Raw genomic sequence first — 23,705 nt, forward strand, 5'->3', positions numbered from 1 at the left:
ATGGACCCACCAATTAATAACAGAGGTCGAACCATGGGTCAACCGCAAGTTCGGGGACTTGAACTACTGGTTGACCCAACTACTGACGGGCCATAGCATGTTCCGAACTTACCTCCATGGTAGAAGAAGAGCAGATGACGAACTATGTCGATACTGCGGAAAGACCGATACCCCAGAGCATGTCATGTTCGAATGTAGGCACTGGGAAGGTGAACGGCGCAGATGCGTCAATGTCACCGGACCTATAACAACTGACACGATAATACAGGTGATGTTAAGTAGCAGAGATAAATTTAACACTGTGGTGAGATACGCAACACATGTATTCACAATCAAAAGCAGAGAGGACGGAATGACAAGAGACGAGGGATAACCTCCACAAAACAGCGTCAATGTGTAACATGCACTACTGGTGGTTAGGAAGACACAAGACGTAAACTAAACAGAGAGCGAAGAGGTGAAGGACAGCCCTCTGCAGAGCCATCACTCGTCTGCACCTGAGCGGATTGGTGCTGGTGATGAAGCACGAGGACTCTTGACCACCTGAGCTCAAAAGACACCCCCGAGGTTGTGCTATGCTTGACTGTTGATCCGGCCTCGGGTGGGAAGATACGGTGAAATAGGAGTTTTAGTCGGTAGGGTAGGGGCATACATAGGTTCTGATAACATCTAGCCGAACCAGAAGAGTCCGACACTCTCCCACTTTGTGGAGGGTACGTAAATGGTATTTCTCCGCAACACTGTAAAAATAAAAAATAAATAATGACAAAATAAAAAATGAAAAATATTTTCAACTTATTCAAGTAGAAATAGTATTAATCGGTTATAAAAGTCCTAAAAAATAGTGGCGGCTCGTAGCTAAAATTGGTGGTGGTGCTGCTTCAGAAACTTTTTTTCTGGGCCTTTTCAAGACCATGATCCGGAAAAGAGTTCCTGCCGGGGTTCTGGGAACGGTATAACCGGACTTGGTATCCCTCCCTGATGGCTTGAGGCAGGCAAGAAGCAGGACCGAGTTCCAGTTGCTGTTGCGGGGCCCGGGAATGGTATAGCCGGGCCCGAATACCCCGCCTCTGTGATTTGGGGCAGGCGAATGAGGTGAATTTGGTTAACTGGCATTTCTCCCACCACCACCCCATTCGGTCGCCCTAGAGCATAGACCAAATGTTCCGTGCCAAGAACGGCTACTGAGCCTCAAACAGTTTAGCGACCAAAATCCTAAAAGCTCCTAGTGAGCTACCTAACGTGCGTGAGCGAATCAAGCAGGGCGCCATACAGCACCCGCTGAAGTGTCCCAATCGCTCACTTGTCAAACATAAAACTAGATCGGGGAGGCGCACCCCTTGTACAACTTATTACTATGTCGATTAGTTAAAAAGACAGCAATTTTGGCTGCCACGCCTCGGTCGCTGTATGCCAGCTAGTACCTGTCCACCATTTAACAGCGCTTGGAGCTGATTTGGCTGATGGCCAGCCCTATTACCAAGGTAAATTGGTTTCCAGCAGCAAAGCTTTAGGAGTCTAAATGCAATTACATTTAATCCCTTAAAATTACCGATGACGGTTGAACATAGCAACCTCATCGAGGAACTCCCACACGGTCCGACAGTGCGGCTCTCGCCACACTGCCTCGCCGCTTGTGAGCGGCCAGGTTTCCCCCTGACCTCTAAGTTCCAGGGTGGCACGGTCTCTGGCCCCCCCAAGGGCCGGGCAGTCGTACATCATATGTACATTGGACTGGACCTCCCCGCAGACACACAACTCATCAGCCACCAGGCGAAACCGAAACAGATATTGGTTCAGATTCACATGGTTGGTGAGCACCTGGGCACCCGACGCCCTTAAAAAAGAACTCGAGGCATACCATCCCCCCAAATCCTGTATAAAACTATACAAGGATCTACCCTTAGTCGTGGTGTGCCATTCAAGCTGCCATGCCTCCATCGCGAGGCTTTGTAGCCTTTTCCGCAGACGGGAGATGGGCAACTGGACGAACTTTTGCTCCGGTGCATTGTGATCACCGTTCCGATCCGGTTCTGGCCCGGCTCGAAACCGCATCCCAAATGCCTCGGCCTCCCGACCTCTACGCAACTTCCACATGACTGCCCGAATTTTCACCACTAAATCGATTGGGAGAGCCTTTCCCAATACAGTAGTAGCCTCGTAGGAGGTTGTTTTAAATACACCAGTGCATACAATCATGGCTCTGCGCTGGGCACTCCTTAAATTTTGAAGTAGTGCTCTATTCCTTTCCAACCTGTGCGCCCAAACCGGCGCCGCGTATGCGATCATACTCTCGAAGACGCCTCGGTACACCAAGTACATTTGGCGGCCCAACAGCCCGTAGTCTTTCCGAGCAATCCGTCTAAGCTTGTGCATCACAGAGACGGCGTCCGCCGCAACTTGTTTAATATGGTTACTAAACAGCAACTTATCATCAAACAAAACACCTAGGTACTTATGAACCCTTACTCGGCTGATTACACAGCCTTTATATTTAATGTGGGGGTTTCGACTGCATGATAATTTGTCTGCGCCCTTTAGAAGCATAAACTTCGTTTTGGGCACAGAAATTTTTAAATTTTGAATGTCCATCCAGCCTTCGGCGGTTGACAAAGCCGCCTGCGCTCTGCTTTCTAGCTGTGGTCGTGAATCTCCACGAACTAAAGGAGACAGTCATCGGCGAAAGCCTGGGCCGTGACTCCTTCTGGGAAAGTCAATCCCAGAAATCCGTCAAACACCAGGTTCCACAGCAGGGGACCGAGAACGGAAGCCTGCGGGCTTCCCCTGGTGACGGATTTTTCCACAACTAGGTGCGCATCTTTAAACAGAGCCGTTCGGTTAGACAAGTAGTCTCTTACCACGGCCTGTGTGGCTTCGGAAACATTGCGGCGTTCCAAAGCATAGAGGACAGAACTCCAACACAAGGAAGGAAATGCTGCCTCTATATCAATAAAAATAGCCAAAACATATTTGCAGTCGGCGCTTTCCACCTCGGCAAGAGCATTTAGGATGCAATCCTCGGTGCCAACCCCTTTCATGAAGCCGTATTGGCCTCGATTTAGAATACGGCTCATATCGATGCTTTCCTCGAGCCGTTCCACAACCAGCCTTTCCAGCAACTTGCCGAAAACAGGCAAGAGGCTGATGGGTCGATAACTGCCGACCTCACCAGGATCCTTTCCAGGTTTCAGGATCACCCTTACCAAAGCCACCTTCCAGCAACCCGGAAAGCAGCCCCAGCTTAGGCATCCCGTGAACAGCCTGCCGAGAGGCTCCCTTATGACAGGCAATAAGTGATGGAAAATATCCGGGTCAAGTTGGTCAATCCCCGGTGCCTTCTTTAATGCCATTCGAGAAACCACTCGGTCTATATCATCGGGTTCCACGGTCCGAACGCCAGGGAATGGTGTTTCACCCGCCCTGACGCCGATTTCCGCTTCACCCTCCGGAGCATCTGGAAACAGAGTATCCAGGAACACCCGGTAGGTCGCCACGGATGTTAAAGTGTGGTCACGACCACCTAACCCGCATCGAACACTGGACAACACGTGCAATGGCTTTGGCTTGTAACAAGACTTTGCGAGCTGCCAGGGATCGCGTTGCAATTCCCGCATGGAGTCCTTCCAAAACTTGAGTTTGGCTTCCTTGATGGCGTGAACATATTTATTACGGGCACGCCGGAAGGTCCACAGACGCTCAGCGCGCACGTCGTTGACAGTGATCCCCGTTAGGGGGCAACGCTGGTATCTAGCCCGAGCGGACCTCACTCTTGCGCGCAGCACGCTAAGGTCAGAGGACCACCATTTCTTGCCGGGCCTCCGTCTGCCTTCCACAGACGACCCCCCGGAAAATGGGGTCATGACGGCTCCAGGCACGCTCAGATCAGCGGACTGGCTGCTTGTGACGGGTCCGTCCATTGGCCTAGGCCGCCGTAGGACCTCGTCGCAGCCAGTCTTGATGGCCCGGCCGATTAGCTCCGCCATCAATTCCACCTCCTCCCTGGACTCCATGCTCCACTGCAATCCCTGCAATGCAGCATCGCATACCCGCCTCAGCCTGCGCTGATCCAGGCCCCTTAGGTTGTAGCGACCTGGATTTGGTGCCCTTAGACCGCCTCCGTAAGCAATATCATAGGTTATAAGCCTATGATCGCTCACACTGGCCTCGGGCCAGACAGTCCAACTACCTACCCTTCGAAGCAAGTCACCCGTCACCAAAGTGACGTCTATATAACTCTCTCCCAGTTCGCTGGAGAAAGTTGGTGGCTGCTCCGCATCATTAATGAGGTAGAGGTTCCTGGCTTCTGCGAACTGTTCGAGACCAGCGCCTCTGGGGTCTGTGAGTGGAGAACCCCAGGCGGTAGACTTGGCGTTAGCATCCAGGGCAACCAACACTCTGGTGCCCGGGAGACTGTCCAGAATCCCGCCCAACTTCGCCAGCAAGTCATCGATACTCCATCCAAGCTGGAAGTATCCCGACACGAGTACGACATCGAGCGTACCCCTCGTGATTCGCACCACGGTGAATCGCTCATCAGACCACTGGGGCATCCAGAACACACCCAGAGCGTCTGATCCCACCACGATCGCAGAGAGCGGCCGTCCCCCACGAGAATGAATTACTTTCACCCCGTGGAAGCCGACCACCCTATCCGCGACCGCGTACGGCTCCTGGACCAAGAGGACCTCGAGGTCGTACTCCTCGAGGAGCCTCATGGCCTCGCTCGTGGCCGCCCGGGAATGGTGCAGATTAATCTGCCCCAGGCGCAGGCGTTCGAGTGGGTGGAGGCCGTCCCCTAGGGTTTCGTGCCGTTCAGGCGTCGCCATAAGCTGTGTTATTAACAGCTCTAGCCCGTGCTATCTCGTACGCCCTACATTGCCTACTCCCGACCCGGTGTCCAGCATCACTGCCTTTCACCTGGGCACAGGCGGCACACTTGGCCGGCGCCGATTTGTGACGGCAGCTGGCTGCCCTGTGCCCCGAAGCGGCACAGTGGCCACACATCTCCTTCTGCGATCTGCATCAGGGAGAGGTGTGTCCATAGCCCTGACACTTAAAGCAGCGGGCTACCTCAATATGGTCGACTACCCTACAGGCAGTCCACCCAAAAAACAGCCTTCCACCGGCCACTAAGACCTGCCGGATCTGTCGGGTTCCCCAAGGAGCAGTACTTTCCCCGTTCTTGTACACTTTGTACGTGAACGATATGCCGCTGTCGGAAGGGGTCAAAACGGCCCTTTACGCAGACGACACGGCATATTTCTACGAATCCGCAAATGTGGATTACGCGGTCCGGAGGCTCCAAAGGCAGCTGGACTTAGTGGAACCGTGGCTCGACATGTGGAGAATCAGGGTCAACGGTGAAAAATCGGTGGCCGTGATGTTCACATGCAAGACACGAAAACCGACCAGAGAGCTGGAAATCTCAGGGGAGAAAATCCCTTTTGAGAAAACAGTTAAGTACCTGGGGGTGGTGTTGGACAGGCGGCTTACCTTCGACGAGCATGTCAATTATGCGACCCGAAGGGCTAAGGCCGCCAGAGCCTCGCTATACCCAGTGCTGAACAGTGCCAGCCCGTACCCACTGGCAACTAAGCTGCTCATTTTTCGGCTGTACGTACTGCCGATTCTAACATATGCTTACCCGGCATGGGGGGCAGTGTTGAGCTCCTCGCTTCAAAAGAAGATCGAGGCCGTCCAAAACATAGCGTTGCGGACGATCTTTGGAGCTCCGTGGTTCGTCAGGAACGCCACTCTCCGATCTGATGCGAGATTTCAATCCGTGTCCGAGGTGGGGGTGGCGCAGGCGCGCAGACTGTTCGGGAGAGCGGCTGTGTCCGAACACAGTCATCTTCGGGACATCTGCAGAGAGGACCCAACTCCGACAGGTGTAAGGAAGCGGCCTCACGCCGTACTGGACGAACCACCGTGATGGTGCGGTGCGGTAGCCGAAAATCGACAAACCAGGCTTAGGGGCCTCCATATCGCATGAGCCATAAACGGAATAGTGCGTCAGACGCGTTTCCGGGGTCGCGAGTAAATAGTTTTTCGCGAGTTATAGAATTTGAAGACTTCAAATACGGTAAGTCGCGCATACAACAAAAACGCGGTCTAAATTTAAAATATTTTTTTTTTTTTTTTTTTTTTTTTTTTTTTGCGTGTTTTGTTCTGTTTCTCTTGTTTCAGAAACGGGAGAAACGTGGATGTGGAACGACTCGACGTGCCGTCTCATCCTGCCAGTTGAAAGAAAGTAAAAATTAAATTTTTTTTTTTTTTTTTTTTTTTTTCCGTGTGTGTGTTCTGTTTCTTCTGTTGCAGATACCAACAGCCACCACAAAACAAATGGTTTCTTGTATATAATGGTCTATTGTATATAGAATAATTTAATTAAATTATTCTATATAAAAGGAAAGACTAACTTTCCATTGTTATTTTTATTTCTTGTGTTTCCAGGAAGTGTAGTTATAAGAAGTGCTAGTTTTAATTTTTAATTTTAAATTTCTAAATTTTTGGTTGTATTTTCTCCTTCATGGAAGGAAAAATAAGGCCTCCCCCACCCCGTTCTCCCACCCCGGAACTGTCCGACGGTGGAGAGGAAAGCGGGTCCGGCGCTAGGAAGCGCCAGAAACGCCGGAACTCCGCGCCTCCCATGGAGGCGGAGCCCGTAGCGGGCTGCAGCAAGGCTGCAGCAGCCGCCAACCCGCAGGCTGATGATGGGGCCCCATCACAGCCTGCTACCGTCAGGCGGGAGAAAATCCCGCCAATTATGCTGGACTGCCCGAAGGAGTGGCCAGCATTAGCGCGCGACATTAAGTCGCGTATCGGGGGACGCCTGGTGGCGAAAAGCACCGGGCTTTCCATCAGGCTGCTGGGCAGCGAGGCAGATTACCGGGCGGTGCAGAGTTTCCTGCACTCCAAGGGAATCGCCTTCCACTCCTTCCAGCTCCCGAAGGATAGGGAGCTGAAGGTGGTTATACGGGGGATCCCCTATGGGGCTGCCCCGGAGGAAATAAGGGAGGAACTGACCTCCCTTGGCTATGAGGTAGTTTCAGCTAAGAAGCTCCTCACGAGGGACGGTCGGGAAACCCCGACCTGCCTTGTGGCCCTTAAAAGGACCCCTTCGGCCCGTACCATCTACGACCTTGGCAGTATTTTTTACTGCAAGGTCGCAGTGACTGCGTTTGTGTCACGAGGGGGGCCACCCCAGTGCCACAGATACCAGAAATTTGGACACTCGTCCAATTACTGCCAGAGGGCCCAGCAATGTGTCAAGTGTGGTGGGGACCACGACACTGCCACATGCGTTAAGCCGCGTGAGGAACCAGCCTCATGGGTTAATTGCAAGGGGCCTCACCCGGCCAATTACCGGGGCTGCCCTTATTATAAGGAGCAGGTCAACAGGGTCAAGGGTATTAAAAAGCCCGCGACTTTAGACGGCCGCAGCTGGGCCCGTGTTGCCGGTGGGGGAATATCAGCCCCCAAACCGGAGGTGCCGGCACCTGTGGCCAAGGCGGTGGTGAAAAAAGGGGAGGTACCCTCCCCAACACCCGCCAAGCCAAAACCGGCGGCGACCACCAAGAAGGTGGTAAAACAAAAGGCGGCGACAAAGCCGGCAAAGGCAAAGCCTGCTCCGGCTGGGAAGGCCAAGCAGGCTGTTAAAAACACCGCGGCCCCTGTGGCCCCGCGCCCCACCAAAAGGGCGGCCGCGCCAAAAGGCACCCCCAGCGGCAATCCGAAACCGGCTACCCCGTTGGAGACCACTGGCAGGGACTTCCTGTCGCAGATGACAGTGAAGGATATCCTTCCAGATATCATGATGGTTTTGCCACGCCTGCTCCAGGCAAAATCTCTCAAGGACTGTATTCAGTCCTTAATAGAGTGCCTCATGACTGTACTGTCAGGTATGGTTAGGCCCACCCTCAGACTCTTGCAGTGGAACGCCAACTCAGTAGTAGGCCGGACGGAGGAACTATGCCGTCTGGCCGAGGATCTACTGATAGACGTGATACTGTTGTCTGAGACGTGCTTGAACCCAAACAAGCAACTGACCCTTCGGAACTATTTTACATATAGGACGGATAGGCCAGTTCGACCCGGATCTCGCTCCTCTGGAGGAACTGCGGTTTTAGTCCACAGACGCCACATGCATACGCGCGTTGTTCTTCATACAAACGTGATGGAGCAAACGTGTGTGCATGTGGAGCATCTGGGCACGGTGTATCGGCTGGTTTCGGCTTATAGCAAGCCGAACGACGCGGTAACCGGCGCAGATCTGGATGCCGTGCTGGAAAATTGGGATGGGCCCATGATACTCATGGGCGACCTCAATGCCAAACACGTGTCATGGAACAGCAATCTGACAAATCCAAATGGCAGATTGCTGTACGAAAGGGCGAGAGCCCGCCGCTTGGTCGTCGTAGGCCCTGAGGTGCCCACGTTCGTGCATCAAACAGGCAGATCTAGGCCTGACGTGCTGGATATCGCAGTCATGAAGGGGGGTACCCTCCCATTCATGATTGAAACGATAGAAGACCTCAGCTCGGACCATTCCCCTGTCCTGTTGGAACTAGGTCAGGCAGGGGGTGGCCGAGATCCCCCGCCTATACCCCGAAGGTCAGTTAACTGGAAAAGGTTCTACGAAACCCTCCAGCGGGAGTACAGGCCGGTAAATCCTGAGCTCCTGAACACCCCGGAGGAAATCGACGACACTGTCGGGCGCGTCACGTCGTCAATGACCGAGGCCCTGGCAGGCAGCTCATCGGCCAAGACTCGAGCAGTTGTTCGAAACGACCTCCCTCCTCATATCTCCGAAGCCATAACGGAGAAACGACGATTGAGGAGGAGATATCGAATCACCCTGTCCCCCGCTGATAAGCGGGCCTTTTATAATCAAACGGACAGGGTAAAACAACTGCTAAAAAGCCATCGAGAGGATTCGTGGAACGAATACCTCGCCTCGGTCTCTGACGACATCTCCTCGGTGTTCAGGTTGAACAGGAGACTGCGAGAAGGGAAGAAGCCTCGCCATCCGGTTGTGGGGCAGTGAGGTTTTCTTGCATACTCGGAGGCGGAGAGGGCCGAGGTATTCGCCGATACCTTGGAGGAGCAGTTCACTCCAAACCCCCCTCCCTCCCCGAACGACGAGCACACAACCAAGGTGGAATCCTTTCTTGTAGATTATTTCTCACAGGTGGAGGACGCCCCTCTAGAGATTGACCAAGTCACTGAAGCGGAAGTTTCCGCAGCCATTAAGGCCACAAGCCCCGACAAGGCCCCGGGTGTCGACGGGATCAGCGCCCGTGCATTCCGGAACATACCGGCCTCCGTGATTACAGCAATTTCGGTGATATTCACGTCCATTTTGTACGTTGGATATTTCCCGAATTGTTGGAAAACGGCCAAAGTCGTATGTTTACCCAAACCGGGGAAAAGTTTACTTTTCCCACGGAATTATAGGCCAATCTCCCTGTTACCGGTATTGTCTAAGTTGTTCGAGAGGATTTTTCTCGAAAAACTGAGGCGATACATGGAGGGAGAAGTGCGGCCCGAGCAATTTGGGGTCAGGGAGGGTCACTCAACTACCCTCCAACTGGTAAAAATAATAGACGACCTTGTCGGAGGCCTGAACAGGAAACGGGTGACTGCAGCCGTTTTTCTGGATGTGGCCAAGGCCTTTGACAAAGTTTGGCATAGCGGGCTGCTTTATAAGCTAGCGCGATCGGCGATCCCGTACCGCTATGTCAGACTGATGCGGTCATATCTGCTAGACCGACATTTTGTCGTGCGCGTAGGGGAAACGATTTCCTCTACCAGAGAAATAGCCGCTGGGGTTCCCCAAGGAGCAGTACTTTCCCCGTTCATGTACACTTTGTACGTGAACGATATGCCGCTGTCGGAAGGGGTCAAAACGGCCCTTTACGCAGACGACACGGCATATTTCTATGAATCCGCAAATGTGGATTACGCGGTCCGGAGGCTCCAAAGGCAGCTGGACTTAGTGGAACCGTGGCTCGACATGTGGAGAATCAGGGTCAACGGTGAAAAATCGGTGGCCGTGATGTTCACATGCAAGACACGAAAACCGACCAGAGAGCTGGAAATCTCAGGGGAGAAAATCCCTTTTGAGAAAACAGTTAAGTACCTGGGGGTGGTGTTGGACAGGCGGCTTACCTTCGACGAGCATGTCAATTATGCGACCCGAAGGGCTAAGGCCGCCAGAGCCTCGCTATACCCAGTGCTGAACAGTGCCAGCCCGTACCCACTGGCAACTAAGCTGCTCATTTTTCGGCTGTACGTACTGCCGATTCTAACATATGCTTACCCGGCATGGGGGGCAATGTTGAGCTCCTCGCTTCAAAAGAAGATCGAGGCCGTCCAAAACATAGCGTTGCGGACGATCTTTGGAGCTCCGTGGTTCGTCAGGAACGCCACTCTCCGATCTGATGCGAGATTTCAATCCGTGTCCGAGGTAGGGGTGGCGCAGGCGCGCAGACTGTTCGGGAGAACGGCTGTGTCCGAACACAGTCATCTTCGGGACATCTGCAGAGAGGACCCAACTCCGACAGGTGTAAGGAAGCGGCCTCACGCCGTACTGGACGAACCACCGTGATGGTGCGGTGCGGTAGCCGAAAATCGACAAACCAGGCTCAGGGGCCTCCATATCGCATGAGCCATAAACGGAATAGTGCGTCAGACGCGTTTCCGGGGTCGCGAGTGATTAGTTTTTCGCGAGTTATATAATTTGAACACTTCAAATACGGTAAGTTCGCGCATACAACAAAAACGCGGTCTAAATTTAAATTTTTTTTTTTTTTTTTTTTTTTCCGTGTGTGTGTTCTGTTTCTTCTGTTGCAGATACCAACAGCCACCACAAAACAAATGGTTTCTTCACTGCGGCCACGCGGTCCCCCCAACCCCTTCTCAGACACACGTGTGTCTGAAGGTTAATAATTACGTGGAGTGAATAATTACTGTTTACTTCTTTCCAGAAAATCGCCGCCCCAAAACCGCGATCGGGAATAGGCACCACCACTTGTAAGTTCCCTATTACCTTCCTTTCCTTTCAAGAAAGAAGAAAGAGGGAACGAGCCCAGCAGCCATCAGCCCAGCAGCCATCAGCCCAGCAGCCACCTGCCCAGCAGCCACCTGCCCAGCAGCCACCTGCCCAGCAGCCATCTGCCCAGCAGCCACCTGCCCAGCAGCCACTGACAGCACAGAAGAGCGAAGAAACCTGCACTTTCCCCCGTTCAGCCCTTCGGGGCTCGGGATTTACAAGGTTAACGGTATGTAACTTCGGTTACTACAAATTCTTGGAAAGTGCAGGCCAAAGAAGAACGAAGAGGTCTTCGGGAGAAGAAGAGGGAGAAGATGAAGAAGAAGGAAGACCAGCCACTCGTCTCAACATCACGGACTGGAGTCCGGAACAGAGCCCAGCAGAGATGCGTCCTGAAGGGCAGTCATACCAGAAGCGGATGAAGAGCTTCTTAACAACCTCTCCTAATTCAAACTTACAATCAGACCAAATAACCCAGCAATTGCGACTCCTCCGGAAAAGGGGACGCATTGCTCCCTCCTTACAGATAGTGCCCCGTTGTGGCGTATTCCTGCTAGCCTATTAAAGAGTTAGCACCGAAAGGACTTCAGTGGACGGTCTGAAGGGGAATTACGTCGGGAGGACAGGCTTTATAAGCCTAGCCTTCCGCGGTCGGCCCATAAAATGGGTTCGATAACGCTGGTATAACAACGGAATTGGAATGCAATTAAATCCGTCTTAAATTCACTATAATAATAATATACAAAAATTGAAAAATAAGAACCGAGACTAAAAATAACCCTTTTAAAAACAAGCCCGATTAGAAAGATCCAGCAGCAAGGGACTCTGTCCAGCCTCTGCGATAAAGTAGGGAGTAATAGACTCCTGCCACTTTTGCATTCCACGATTGGTCGGCAAGTTGCCATACGTTGTTTGCAGCCTCGTCATTCGTGGGAAAAGGGAATTTCTTTTCGACGGGCCGGTCTTATTGGGAGCAAAAATACCGATTTCTATCATAAATAGGTCCTTCCGTACCTGCGTTCCACCAAATTCAAAGCATCATGCCACCTAAGACCAGCGGTAAAGCGGCCAAGAAGGCCGGCAAGGCGCAAAAGAACATCGCCAAGGGAGACAAGAAAAAGAAACGCAAGAGGAAGGAAAGCTACGCGGTGTACATCTACAAAGTGTTGAAGCAGGTCCATCCTGACACCGGCATCTCCTCTAAGGCGATGAGCATCATGAACAGCTTCGTTAACGATATATTCGAGCGCATCGCGGCCGAGGCTTCCAGGCTCGCCCACTACAACAAGCGGTCCACAATCACCAGCAGGGAGATCCAGACCGCCGTACGGCTTCTGTTGCCCGGTGAATTGGCCAAACACGCTGTCAGCGAAGGCACCAAGGCCGTAACCAAATACACGAGCTCTAAGTAAGCGGATGGAGCTGGTTACAATAGGCCATGTACTAAATATAAACGGCCCTTTTAAGGGCCACCACATTATAATTGAGGTTAAAAACATTTTGGTTCTTTGCTTATTGTACAGGCATATAAATTGCTTTTTTATGTACATAAATAATAAAATGTATGTACTCCGTAACACGAGATATGTAAATAGAAAAAGAAAAAACATTTTCCTTACCTTACTATTGCAGTTTTCCTTTAAGGTAAAAAAAAAAATGAACAAATGTGTAAGTGTAATTAAAACGCTTCGTTACCATGGTTTCAGGGGGGGGAGGGAAATTCACACATCTTGCCCAAAGCAAAGAACGCAACAAATAATGTTTTTAACCTCAATTATAATTTGCGAAAAAAATTTAATTTCTGGCGCCGGCCTACGTTGCAGTTGTTGACTAAAAATGAAGAAATTGCATGTATACTGAGCTATCTGGAAAAAAATGTTGATATCGGCAGGCATTATACCGCACCAACAACTCAAACACCCCCCACCGCCCGCTATCCGCGAAAAAAAAAACCGCCGCAAACCAGAAAATCATTTCACTTCACATATTATTATTACTTACCCATCACACACACACACACACACACACAGGGAATGACCTTGAGGTAGGGGCGGTTGTCGAGTGAGTGGTAGCGCGTGCGCGCCATTGCACAAAATACACACTAACAAACGGGATGATAGATTCCGGTTACTTTTCAAAATCCAACTAACTACTACTGCTCCTCCTCCTCCTCCTCCTCTTCTTCTTCTTTCTTCACCGCCTACTACTACTACTACTACTACTACTACTACTACTACTACTGCTACTCCTCCTCTTCATCTTCATCATAATACTGTTTCATTTTTTTTTTTTTTTTGTGTTTTGCAAGCCGTTACTTACATAACGGCAAAGCATAGCTGATTTTCTAATAATTAGACTGCTTTCCTGAATTTAGATTAATCGATTTCCTGAACTTGTACATTAAAAGAGAGATTGATTACTGATGTGTAAAACAAAAACAAAAAAAATCGTAAAAAATAACTTTAATTACATACAAATTGATCTATTTATCAAATAAATTCAATTTAAGTGCTCGTATAATAGAAGTGACCATAAATGTTCCGCTAAGTTTTCATTTTATTTACTTTCCATGAAACCTGGCATAGACTCGCGTGGATGGGGCAATTCGCTGGTTGGTAAAGGGGTTTGGGGTCAATATCTGCATGTGGTGGGGCACATAATTTCCTTTGGGTAAATTAAAAAAAAAAAAAAAAATTCAACCGACCAGAATTTATATTATAAAATGGAGTTTTTTATTTTGTAAGATTTTTTAATATACTATCTTTCTCCAATATTCAAGAATAACCAACCAATGCTAGGAGAAAGTGAATAAAAACAACTTTGTTGTCATCACGTCGTTTCTTCTTCTTTTTTTTTTTTTTCAGCGTTAATATTTTTAACACATTTCACAATAAATGGCGTTAATTTGCGTGATATATATATATAATTGAAATATACCATTAACCGCTTTCATTTCACAACCGTCTTGTTTATGTCGCAGAGAACCCGGTTTAATTATGGTGAAAGCGATGAAGGCGCTGTATGCATAATTAGATTTAGGAAAATCTAATAAATATCAACCAACAAAAAAAAAGGTTATAAAAATTTATCCTAATGTGATATAGTATTTCAATAAATAATTTTCATTTTTTCTTACCAGGATATAAGAAAACGTTTCCACAACACCGCTAAAGATAATTAGATGAGATTTTCAGGGTACAACAACCACGTTACAATACAACCCAACATGAGACATATTATTTAGCCTTAGAGAGAGAGAGAGAGAGAGAGAGCGAGAGTGAGTGAGAAAGAACGACCGAGTGAGTGAATGCCTGCGGTAGGTAGGGGCGGTCTTCTTATTATTTACTTTTTATCTTATTAAATTACATTTTATGATTTTATACTCCATGCAACGGCGAAATCTCCGAGTATCAGAACAAATGAAATCAGATAGATAGATAGATAGATAGATAGATGTGTATATAAAAAGACAAAAAAAATAAATAATAATAATAATAATAATAAATAAAATTTCAACGGCTATTTCAATGAAATTCGGATCTTCGGTCGCATTTTTCCAAATGTACTTGGTGGCGGCGTAGTTATACGTATACAACCTGAAGTGAATGTACCTTAAAATTACCGTACGGAAGGGGTCCGGGTACACTTAACTCTTGTTAACGTGAACGAAAACCGCGCGACCGACCGATCTTTAATTAAACGTGTATTAAATGTACGCGGACAGCGAAAAAAAGAAAACACAAACTTAATGCAAAAGTGATTCGCGTCCGGTCGGTTAAGAGAGGCGGCCCGAATTTTTTTTTGTTTTTTTTTTTCTTTTCTTTCCCTCCCCGACGCTTTTTATTCGTAAGACATTAAGCCATTAACCTGTGCCCGTAAGCCTGCGCATGTACGTGTGTATGTGACATATATATATATATATATATATACCGAGTGGGGCAGAAACCACCGGTTATATGTTTTGTATTTATGCAGAATTGTTGTATGTACGTTTTTTGTTTTGTTTTTTTTTTTTTTTTAATTTGGATTTATATCTTTTTTGTTTTTCTTTCCAGCGCTCCTGTTAACGTCAAACACGTCCAAACGTCTACACGTCTACAATCGTATGCTTGCATATCGCGCGTTGTGCAAACGGGTCGGCCGGCAGGAGTCTCTCTCTTCACTTCAGGCTAACGCAAAGCGTACGTATAATTCGAGCTACTTTATTTTTATCCCACTCTTATTTTCCCCCAACGGTTGATGTTATAGAAAAACTGAAAGTTACCGTACGACCGTCATTAGTTTATATCCGTCAGATTAATAATAATCGCATAGAATCCGATGAAAACTATTACTGTGTATGAAAACAGTGATGGGGATGTTGTCTAACCGTCGTACTTTGACGCTCGGACATATACATCGCAAAAAGATTGAATTCGCACACGTATCGTCGCAAAAACGAATCGAAAGAAACAACGGGATGTTTAACTTGGACGCGGGTGCTATATACAAATATTGCCACCGGTATTTACGATTTTTAAACGGTTTTACGGCGGTGCGACCACGCCGGTTCGGGATGTGTCCGGGATTTCGGTACCATTTAAGCTCCCGTACGGGCTGAAATCTAACGTTTAGCTCGTCACTACTGCAGCCCGGAATGTCGTTTACGAAACCGAACCGTGTACGTCGATAAAGATCGCAAGTTAAAGGAGAAAACGCGCGCCGAACGAACGGTGTAAGCACGATTCAGTGATGGCCGGGGTGACGTGCTAGCAGCCAAAGTCGCTGCTCCCTTTAAAGTCCGCCAAACTAACGTATATAGTAATAATTTTCCATTGGCTTTAGGAGGCGATACATGGAGGGAGAAGTGCGGCCCGAGCAATTTGGGTTCAGGGAGGGTCACTCAACTACCCTCCAACTGGTAAAAATAATAGATGACCTTGTCGGAGGCCTGAACAGGAAACGGGTGACTGCAGCCGTTTTTCTGGATGTGGCCAAGGCCTTTGACAAAGTTTGGCATAGCGGGCTGCTTTATAAGCTAGCGCGATCGGCGATCCCGTACCGCTATGTCAGACTGATGCGGTCATATCTACTAGACCGACATTTTGTCGTGCGCGTAGGGGAAACGATTTCCTCTACCAGAGAAATAGCCGCTGGGGTTCCCCAAGGAGCAGTACTTTCCCCGTTCATGTACACTTTGTACGTGAACGATATGCCGCTGTCGGAAGGGGTCAAAACGGCCCTTTACGCAGACGACACGGCATATTTCTACGAATCCGCAAATGTGGATTACGCGGTCCGGAGGCTCCAAAGGCAGCTGGACTTAGTGGAACCGTGGCTCGACATGTGGAGAATCAGGGTCAACGGTGAAAAATCGGTGGCCGTGATGTTCACATGCAAGACACGAAAACCGACCAGAGAGCTGGAAATCTCAGGGGAGAAAATCCCTTTTGAGAAAACAGTTAAGTACCTGGGGGTGGTGTTGGACAGGCGGCTTACCTTCGACGAGCATGTCAATTATGCGACCCGAAGGGCTAAGGCCGCCAGAGCCTCGCTATACCCAGTGCTGAACAGTGCCAGCCCGTACCCACTGGCAACTAAGCTGCTCATTTTTCGGCTGTACGTACTGCCGATTCTGACATATGCTTACCCGGCATGGGGGGCAGTGTTGAGCTCCTCGCTTCAAAAGAAGATCGAGGCCGTCCAAAACATAGCGTTGCGGACGATCTTTGGAGCTCCGTGGTTCGTCAGGAACGCCACTCTCCGATCTGATGCGAGATTTCAATCCGTGTCCGAGGTGGGGGTGGCGCAGGCGCGCAGACTGTTCGGGAGAGCGGCTGTGTCCGAACACAGTCATCTTCGGGACATCTGCAGAGAGGACCCAACTCCGACAGGTGTAAGGAAGCGGCCTCACGCCGTACTGGACGAACCACCGTGATGGTGCGGTGCGGTAGCCGAAAATCGACAAACCAGGCTTAGGGGCCTCCATATCGCATGAGCCATAAACGGAATAGTGCGTCAGACGCGTTTCCGGGGTCGCGAGTGATTAGTTTTTCGCGAGTTATATAATTTGAAGACTTCAAATACGGTAAGTCGCGAATACAACAAAAACGCGGTCTAAATTTATAAATTTTTTTTTTTTTTTTTTTTTTTTTTTTTTTTTTTTTTTTTTTTTTTTTTTTTTGCGTGTTTTGTTCTGTTTCTCTTGTTTCAGAAACGGGAGAAACGTGGATGTGGAACGACTCGACGTGCCGTCTCATCCCGCCAGCCGAAAGAAAGTTATAATTAAGATTTTTTTTTTTTTTTTTTTTTTTTTTTTTCGTGTGTGTGTTCTGCTTCTTCTGTTGCAGATACCAACAGCCACCTCAAAACAAATGGTTTCTTCACTGCGGCCACGCGGTCCCCCCAACCCCTTCTCAGACACACGTGTGTCTGAAGGTTAATAATTACGTGGAGTGAATATTTACTGTTTACTTCTTCCACAAAAATCGCCGCCCCAAAACCGCGATCGCGAATAGGTATCACCATTTGTAAGTTCCCTATTACCTTCCTTTCCTTTCAAGAAAGAAGAAAGAGGGAACGAGCCCAGCAGCCATCAGCCCAGCAGTCGCAAGCCCAGTAGCCACCTGCCCAGCAGCCACCGGCCCAGCAGCCACCTGCCCAGCAGCCACCTACCCAGCAGCGACCTGCCCAGCAGCCACTGACAGCACAGAAGAGCGAAGAAACCTGCACTTTCCCCCGTTCAGCCCTTCGGGGCTTCGGGAATTACAAGGTTAACGGTATGTAACTTCGGTTACTACCAATTCTTGGAAAGTGCAGGCCAAAGAAGAAAGAAGAGGTCTTCGGGAGAAGAAGAGGGAGAAGATGAAGAAGAAGGAAGACCAGCCACTCGTCTCAACATCACGGACTGGAGTCCGGAACAGAGCCCAGCAGAGATGCGTCCTGAAGGGCAGCCATACCAGAAGCGGATGAAGAGCTTCTTAACAACCTCTCCTAACTCAAACTTACAATCAGACCAAATAACCCAGCAATTGCGACTCCTCCGGAAAAGGGGACGCATTGCTCCCTCCTCACAGATAGTGCCCCGTTGTGGCGTATTCCTGCTAGCCTATTAAAGAGTTAGCACCGAAAGGACTTCAGTGGACGGTCTGAAGGGGAATTACGTCGGGAGGACAGGCTTTATAAGCCTAGCCTTCCGCGGTCGGCCCATAAAATGGGTTCGGTAACGCTGGTATAACAACGGAATTGGAATGCAATTAAATCCGTCTTAAATTCACTATAATAATAATATACAAAAATTGAAAAATAAGAACCGAGACTAAAAGTGACCCTTTTAAAAACAAGCCCGATTAGAAAGATCCAGCAGCAAGGGACTCTGTCCAGGCTCTGCGATAAAGTAGGGAGTAATAGACTCCTGCCACCTTTGCATTCCATTCCATGGCTTTAGGTTTACGGGATATATACCGTTTCATACCAGCGTTATCATCCGATCCGCACAACAGCAACAGCAGCAGCATCATCATCATCATGTCAGACAGCACCGCTACAGCTTCAGCTCCCGTCGCCACAGCGACAACTCCGGCCAAGGCAGCTCCAGGGAAAAAGGCGGCATCCAAAGCAGGCGGTTCGAAGAAGCCGAGGTCTAAGCCGGCGCACCCGCCGACAGCCGATATGGTCAACGCGGCGATCGCCGGTCTCAAAGAGCGCGGCGGATCTTCTCTGCAGGCGATAAAGAAGTACATAGCAGCCAACTACAAGGTAGACGCCGAAAAGTTGGCCCCGTTCATCAAGAAATATCTGAAAACGGCGGTCGCGGCAGGCGCCCTCACGCAGCCGAAAGGTAAAGGAGCGTCCGGCTCTTTCAAGATATCAGTGAAGGGCGAAGGCAAAGCCGCCCCGGCTAAGAAACCGTCCGCTCCGAAGCCGAAACCGAAGAAAGCCGCAGCAGCCAGCAAACCGAAGAGCGCTTCTGCGAAGAAGGCGGCCGCCCCGAAACCGAAGTCTCCATCGAAGGCGAAAAAGGTGTCCAAGCCGCCGACCAAGAAACCAAAGTCTCCGAAGCCGAAGAAGGCAGCAGTGAAGAAACCAAAGTCGCCCAAGAAAGCAGCCGCTGGAAAGAAGAAGTAAACAGTAAAATTATTATTTTACTGTACGTAAATTATTAACAAATGGCCCTTTTCAGGGCCGCCACCAACGTATGAGGTTTTTTCGTTATACGTGTAAAAATAATATTTTGCCTCATCATGTTTCGGTGCTGTGCCGAGCCAAAGAAAAGTGGGGCGGACAAAGATCCCCTCTCTGTCCGTCATTAAATTATCACACGGACGGAACGTGTGGACCGTCCGTAGTATAGTATATCTCTCTCCCCCCCCGGATAGGCATTATTTATAATTATACAGGAGAGATTTTTTTTTTGGAACTTTTATATTTTTATTTATTAGTAAATTACACCCCCCCGCACAAACGGGTCGATCTTGTATTATTTTGTTTTGTGTTATTATACACATACACAAATATTTTCATCTCTCCCATAAAATCCGTATGCCGGGCCGGCGGCATATATATTATGTATGCCGCCATATATTATATGTGTGTAGGCGGCGGCTCTCGGCCCCCTTTTTTTTTTCATACACGGGAGCTTCGAATCCCGGTAATTTTCACACACATCAATCTCTCTCTCTCTCTCTCTCTCTAACCTTCCCTCCCTCCCTCCCTCCCCGCTAACTCCTCCTTCTTTCTCATCGTCCGTCATATATATATGGTGGCAATTGCCTCTGAACTCGGTGGGTGGTTAAATAAAACAACAAACAGCAAGAAATATATGTATATTATATATGAAATTATGACAAACAAAATAAAGAACTTATTATAATATAGGGGGTGTTGTTGGTTGTGTTTTTTTTCCCCCAAATTCCCACCGAAAGTAACCCTGTCTGTACCTCTAAGTCCAGCCCAGCCAGGCCCTCCTTCTTTGATTGAAGAAAACAACCCCCAACCCGGTGAAGATAGAAAATTATCATTATTTTACTATACTCTCTCTATCTACTACTATATATATATATATATGTGTTGGGTTGTGAATATTGGAATAATTTTTTCTTTGCAGTTTTATATATATGGAAAACAGAATAACATTGGTGGTTTTTTTTTTTTTTTCTTTTCTCTTCGGCCGAAAAAAAAAAAAAAAGAACCAACCACAACATTTAAAAAACCTCGCATTAAAAATTGTGGCCCTGAAAAGGGCCGTTGTAAAGATTTTGAATATGATGGTAGTAGTGCGCGCGGACCGTACGTATACGCCACCTCAAATTAAGCTCTCTCTCCGCGAATACGACGAGCCAGCTGGATGTCTTTCGGCATAATTGTCACACGTTTGGCGTGGATGGCGCACAGATTTGTGTCTTCAAACAGCCCGACCAGATAAGCCTCGCTGGCTTCCTGCAGAGCCATGACGGCGGAACTCTGGAACCGGAGATCGGTCTTGAAGTCCTGCGCTATCTCACGTACCAGCCGCTGGAACGGCAGCTTGCGTATGAGTAGCTCCGTGCTCTTCTGGTATCTACGGATCTCACGGAGGGCGACAGTTCCAGGCCTGTAGCGATGAGGTTTCTTCACGCCGCCGGTGGCCGGGGCGCTCTTGCGTGCCGCCTTGGTCGCCAGCTGCTTCCTGGGAGCTTTGCCACCGGTGGATTTGCGGGCGGTCTGCTTGGTACGGGCCATTTTTCCTGACGGCAATAACTAGTCGGTGCTGCTGCTGGTTTACAAATTCACGCTGTTAAGACCTCCTGTTCGGATGCACAGAAAGCAATGCCCTAGAAATGGAATGGAATGGAATGCAAAGTTGGCAGGAGTCTATTACTCCCTACTTTATCGCAGAGCCTGGACAGAGTCCCTTGCTGCTGGATCTTTCTAATCGGGCTTGTTTTTAAAAGGGTCACTTTTAGTCTCGGTTCTTATTTTTCAATTTTTGTATATTATTATTATAGTGAGTTTAGGACGGATTTAATTGCATTCCAATTCCGTTGTTATACCAGCGTTACCGAACCCATTTTATGGGCCGACCGCGGAAGGCTAGGCTTATAAAGCCTGTCCTCCCGACGTAATTCCCCTTCAGACCGTCCACTGAAGTCCTTTCGGTGCTAACTCTTTAATAGGCTAGCAGGAATACGCCACAACGGGGCACTATCTGTGAGGAGGGAGCAATGCGTCCCCTTTTCCGGAGGAGTCGCAATTGCTGGGTTATTTGGTCTGATTGTAAGTTTGAATTAGGAGAGGTTGTTAAGAAGCTCTTCATCCGCTTCTGGTATGGCTGCCCTTCAGGACGCATCTCTGCTGGGCTCTGTTCCGGACTCCAGTCCGTGATGTTGAAACGAGTGGCTGGTCTTCCTTCTTCTTCATCTTCTCCCTCTTCTTCTCCCGAAGACCTCTTCGTTCTTCTTTGGCCTGCACTTTCCAAGAATTGGTAGTAACCGAAGTTACATACCGTTAACCTTGTAAATCCCGAGCCCCGAAGGGCTGAACGGGGGAAAGTGCAGGTTTCTTCGCTCTTCTGTGCTGTCAGTGGCTGCTGGGCAGGTCGCTGCTGGGCAGGTGGCTGCTGGGCAGGTGGCTGCTGGGCCGGTGGCTGCTGGGCAGGTGGCTGCTGGGCTTGCGACTGCTGGGCTGATGGCTGCTGGGCTCGTTCCCTCTTTCTTCTTTCTTGAAAGGAAAGGAAGGTAATAGGGAACTTACAAATGGTGATACCTAATCGCGATCGCGGTTTTGGGGCGGCGATTTTTGTGGAAGAAGTAAACAGTAATTATTCACTCCACGTAATTATTAACCTTCAGACACACGTGTGTCTGAGAAGGGGTTGGGGGGACCGCGTGGCCGCAGTGAAGAAACCATTTGTTTAGTGGTGGCTGTTGGTATCTGCAACAGAAGAAACAGAACACACACACGGAAAGAAGAAAAAAAAAAAAAAAAAAAAAAAAAAAAAAAAAAAAAAAAAAAAAAAAAAAAAAAAAAAAAAAATTCTTAATTATAACTTTTCTTTCGGCTGGCAGGATGAGACGGCACGTCGAGTCGTTCCACATCCACGTTTCTCCCGTTTCTGAAACAAGAGAAACAGAACAAAACACGCAAAAAAAAAAAAAAAAAAAAAAAAAAAAAAAAAAAAAAAAAAAAAAAAAAAAAAAAAAAAAAATTAAATTTAGACCGCGTTTTTGTTGTATGCGCGACTTACCGTATTTGAAGTCTTCAAATTATATAACTCGCGAAAAACTATTCACTCGCGACCCCGGAAACGCGTCTGACGCACTATTCCGTTTATGGCTCATGCGATATAGAGGCCCCTAAGCCTGGTTTGTCGATTTTCGGCTACCGCACCGCACCATCACGGTGGTTCGTCCAGTACGGCGTGAGGCCGCTTCCTTACACCTGTCGGAGTTGGGTCCTCTCTGCAGATGTCCCGAAGATGACTGTGTTCGGACACAGCCGCTCTCCCGAACAGTCTGCGCGCCTGCGCCACCCCCACCTCGGACACGGATTGAAATCTCGCATCAGATCGGAGAGTGGCGTTCCTGACGAACCACGGAGCTCCAAAGATCGTCCGCAACGCTATGTTTTGGACGGCCTCGATCTTCTTTTGAAGCGAGGAGCTCAACACTGCCCCCCATGCCGGGTAAGCATATGTTAGAATCGGCAGTACGTACAGCCGAAAAATGAGCAGCTTAGTTGCCAGTGGGTACGGGCTGGCACTGTTCAGCACTGGGTATAGCGAGGCTCTGGCGGCCTTAGCCCTTCGGGTCGCATAATTGACATGCTCGTCGAAGGTAAGCCGCCTGTCCAACACCACCCCCAGGTACTTAACTGTTTTCTCAAAAGGGATTTTCTCCCCTGAGATTTCCAGCTCTCTGGTCGGTTTTCGTGTCTTGCATGTGAACATCACGGCCACCGATTTTTCACCGTTGACCCTGATTCTCCACATGTCGAGCCACGGTTCCACTAAGTCCAGCTGCCTTTGGAGCCTCCGGACCGCGTAATCCACATTTGCGGATTCGTAGAAATATGCCGTGTCGTCTGCGTAAAGGGCCGTTTTGACCCCTTCCGACAGCGGCATATCGTTCACGTACAAAGTGTACATGAACGGGGAAAGTACTGCTCCTTGGGGAACCCCAGCGGCTATTTCTCTGGTAGAGGAAATCGTTTCCCCTACGCGCACGACAAAATGTCGGTCTAGTAGATATGACCGCATCAGTCTGACATAGCGGTACGGGATCGCCGATCGCGCTAGCTTATAAAGCAGCCCGCTATGCCAAACTTTGTCAAAGGCCTTGGCCACATCCAGAAAAACGGCTGCAGTCACCCGTTTCCTGTTCAGGCCTCCGACAAGGTCATCTATTATTTTTACCAGTTGGAGGGTAGTTGAGTGACCCTCCCTGAACCCAAATTGCTCGGGCCGCACTTCTCCCTCCATGTATCGCCTCAGTTTTTCGAGAAAAATCCTCTCGAACAACATAGACAATACCGGTAACAGGGAGATTGGCCTATAATTCCGTGGGAAAAGTAAACTTTTCCCCGGTTTGGGTAAACATACGACTTTGGCCGTTTTCCAACAATTCGGGAAATATCCAACGTACAAAATGGACGTGAATATCACCGAAATTGCCGTAATCACGGAGGCCGGTATGTT

At 49.0% G+C, this 23,705-nt stretch overlaps 3 protein-coding genes across 3 annotated transcripts; 2 read left to right on the forward strand and 1 right to left on the reverse strand.

The window, feature by feature from the left end:
- Positions 1-12,002: 12,002 nt before the first annotated feature.
- On the forward strand, positions 12,003-12,677 carry LOC142318392 (histone H2B). Its single transcript, XM_075354974.1, has one exon. The coding sequence runs from the start codon at positions 12,094-12,096 to the stop codon at positions 12,463-12,465; it is 372 nt and encodes a 123-aa protein (XP_075211089.1). The 5' UTR covers positions 12,003-12,093; the 3' UTR covers positions 12,466-12,677.
- A 5,816-nt stretch (positions 12,678-18,493) lies between these two features.
- Positions 18,494-19,222, forward strand: LOC142334372 (histone H1-like). Its single transcript, XM_075382352.1, has one exon. It carries the CDS (start codon positions 18,560-18,562, stop codon positions 19,157-19,159), a length of 600 nt encoding a protein of 199 aa, XP_075238467.1. The 5' UTR covers positions 18,494-18,559; the 3' UTR covers positions 19,160-19,222.
- Positions 19,223-20,249: 1,027 nt separating this feature from the next.
- LOC142318393 (histone H3) lies at positions 20,250-20,825 on the reverse strand. The gene has a single exon (XM_075354975.1). The coding sequence runs from the start codon at positions 20,750-20,752 to the stop codon at positions 20,342-20,344; it is 411 nt and encodes a 136-aa protein (XP_075211090.1). The 5' UTR covers positions 20,753-20,825; the 3' UTR covers positions 20,250-20,341.
- Between the last annotated feature and the right edge of the window lie 2,880 nt (positions 20,826-23,705).

Source organism: Lycorma delicatula, chromosome 1, assembly GCF_047948215.1.
Source record: "Lycorma delicatula isolate Av1 chromosome 1, ASM4794821v1, whole genome shotgun sequence".
Lineage (NCBI taxonomy): Eukaryota > Metazoa > Arthropoda > Insecta > Hemiptera > Fulgoridae > Lycorma > Lycorma delicatula.

Coding starts and splice junctions, on each gene's coding strand:
- LOC142318392 (XM_075354974.1), top strand. CDS start 12,094: ATGCCACCTAAGACCAGCGGTAAAGCGGCCAAGAAGGCCGGCAAGGCG.
- LOC142334372 (XM_075382352.1), top strand. CDS start 18,560: ATGTCAGACAGCACCGCTACAGCTTCAGCTCCCGTCGCCACAGCGACA.
- LOC142318393 (XM_075354975.1), bottom strand. CDS start 20,752: ATGGCCCGTACCAAGCAGACCGCCCGCAAATCCACCGGTGGCAAAGCT.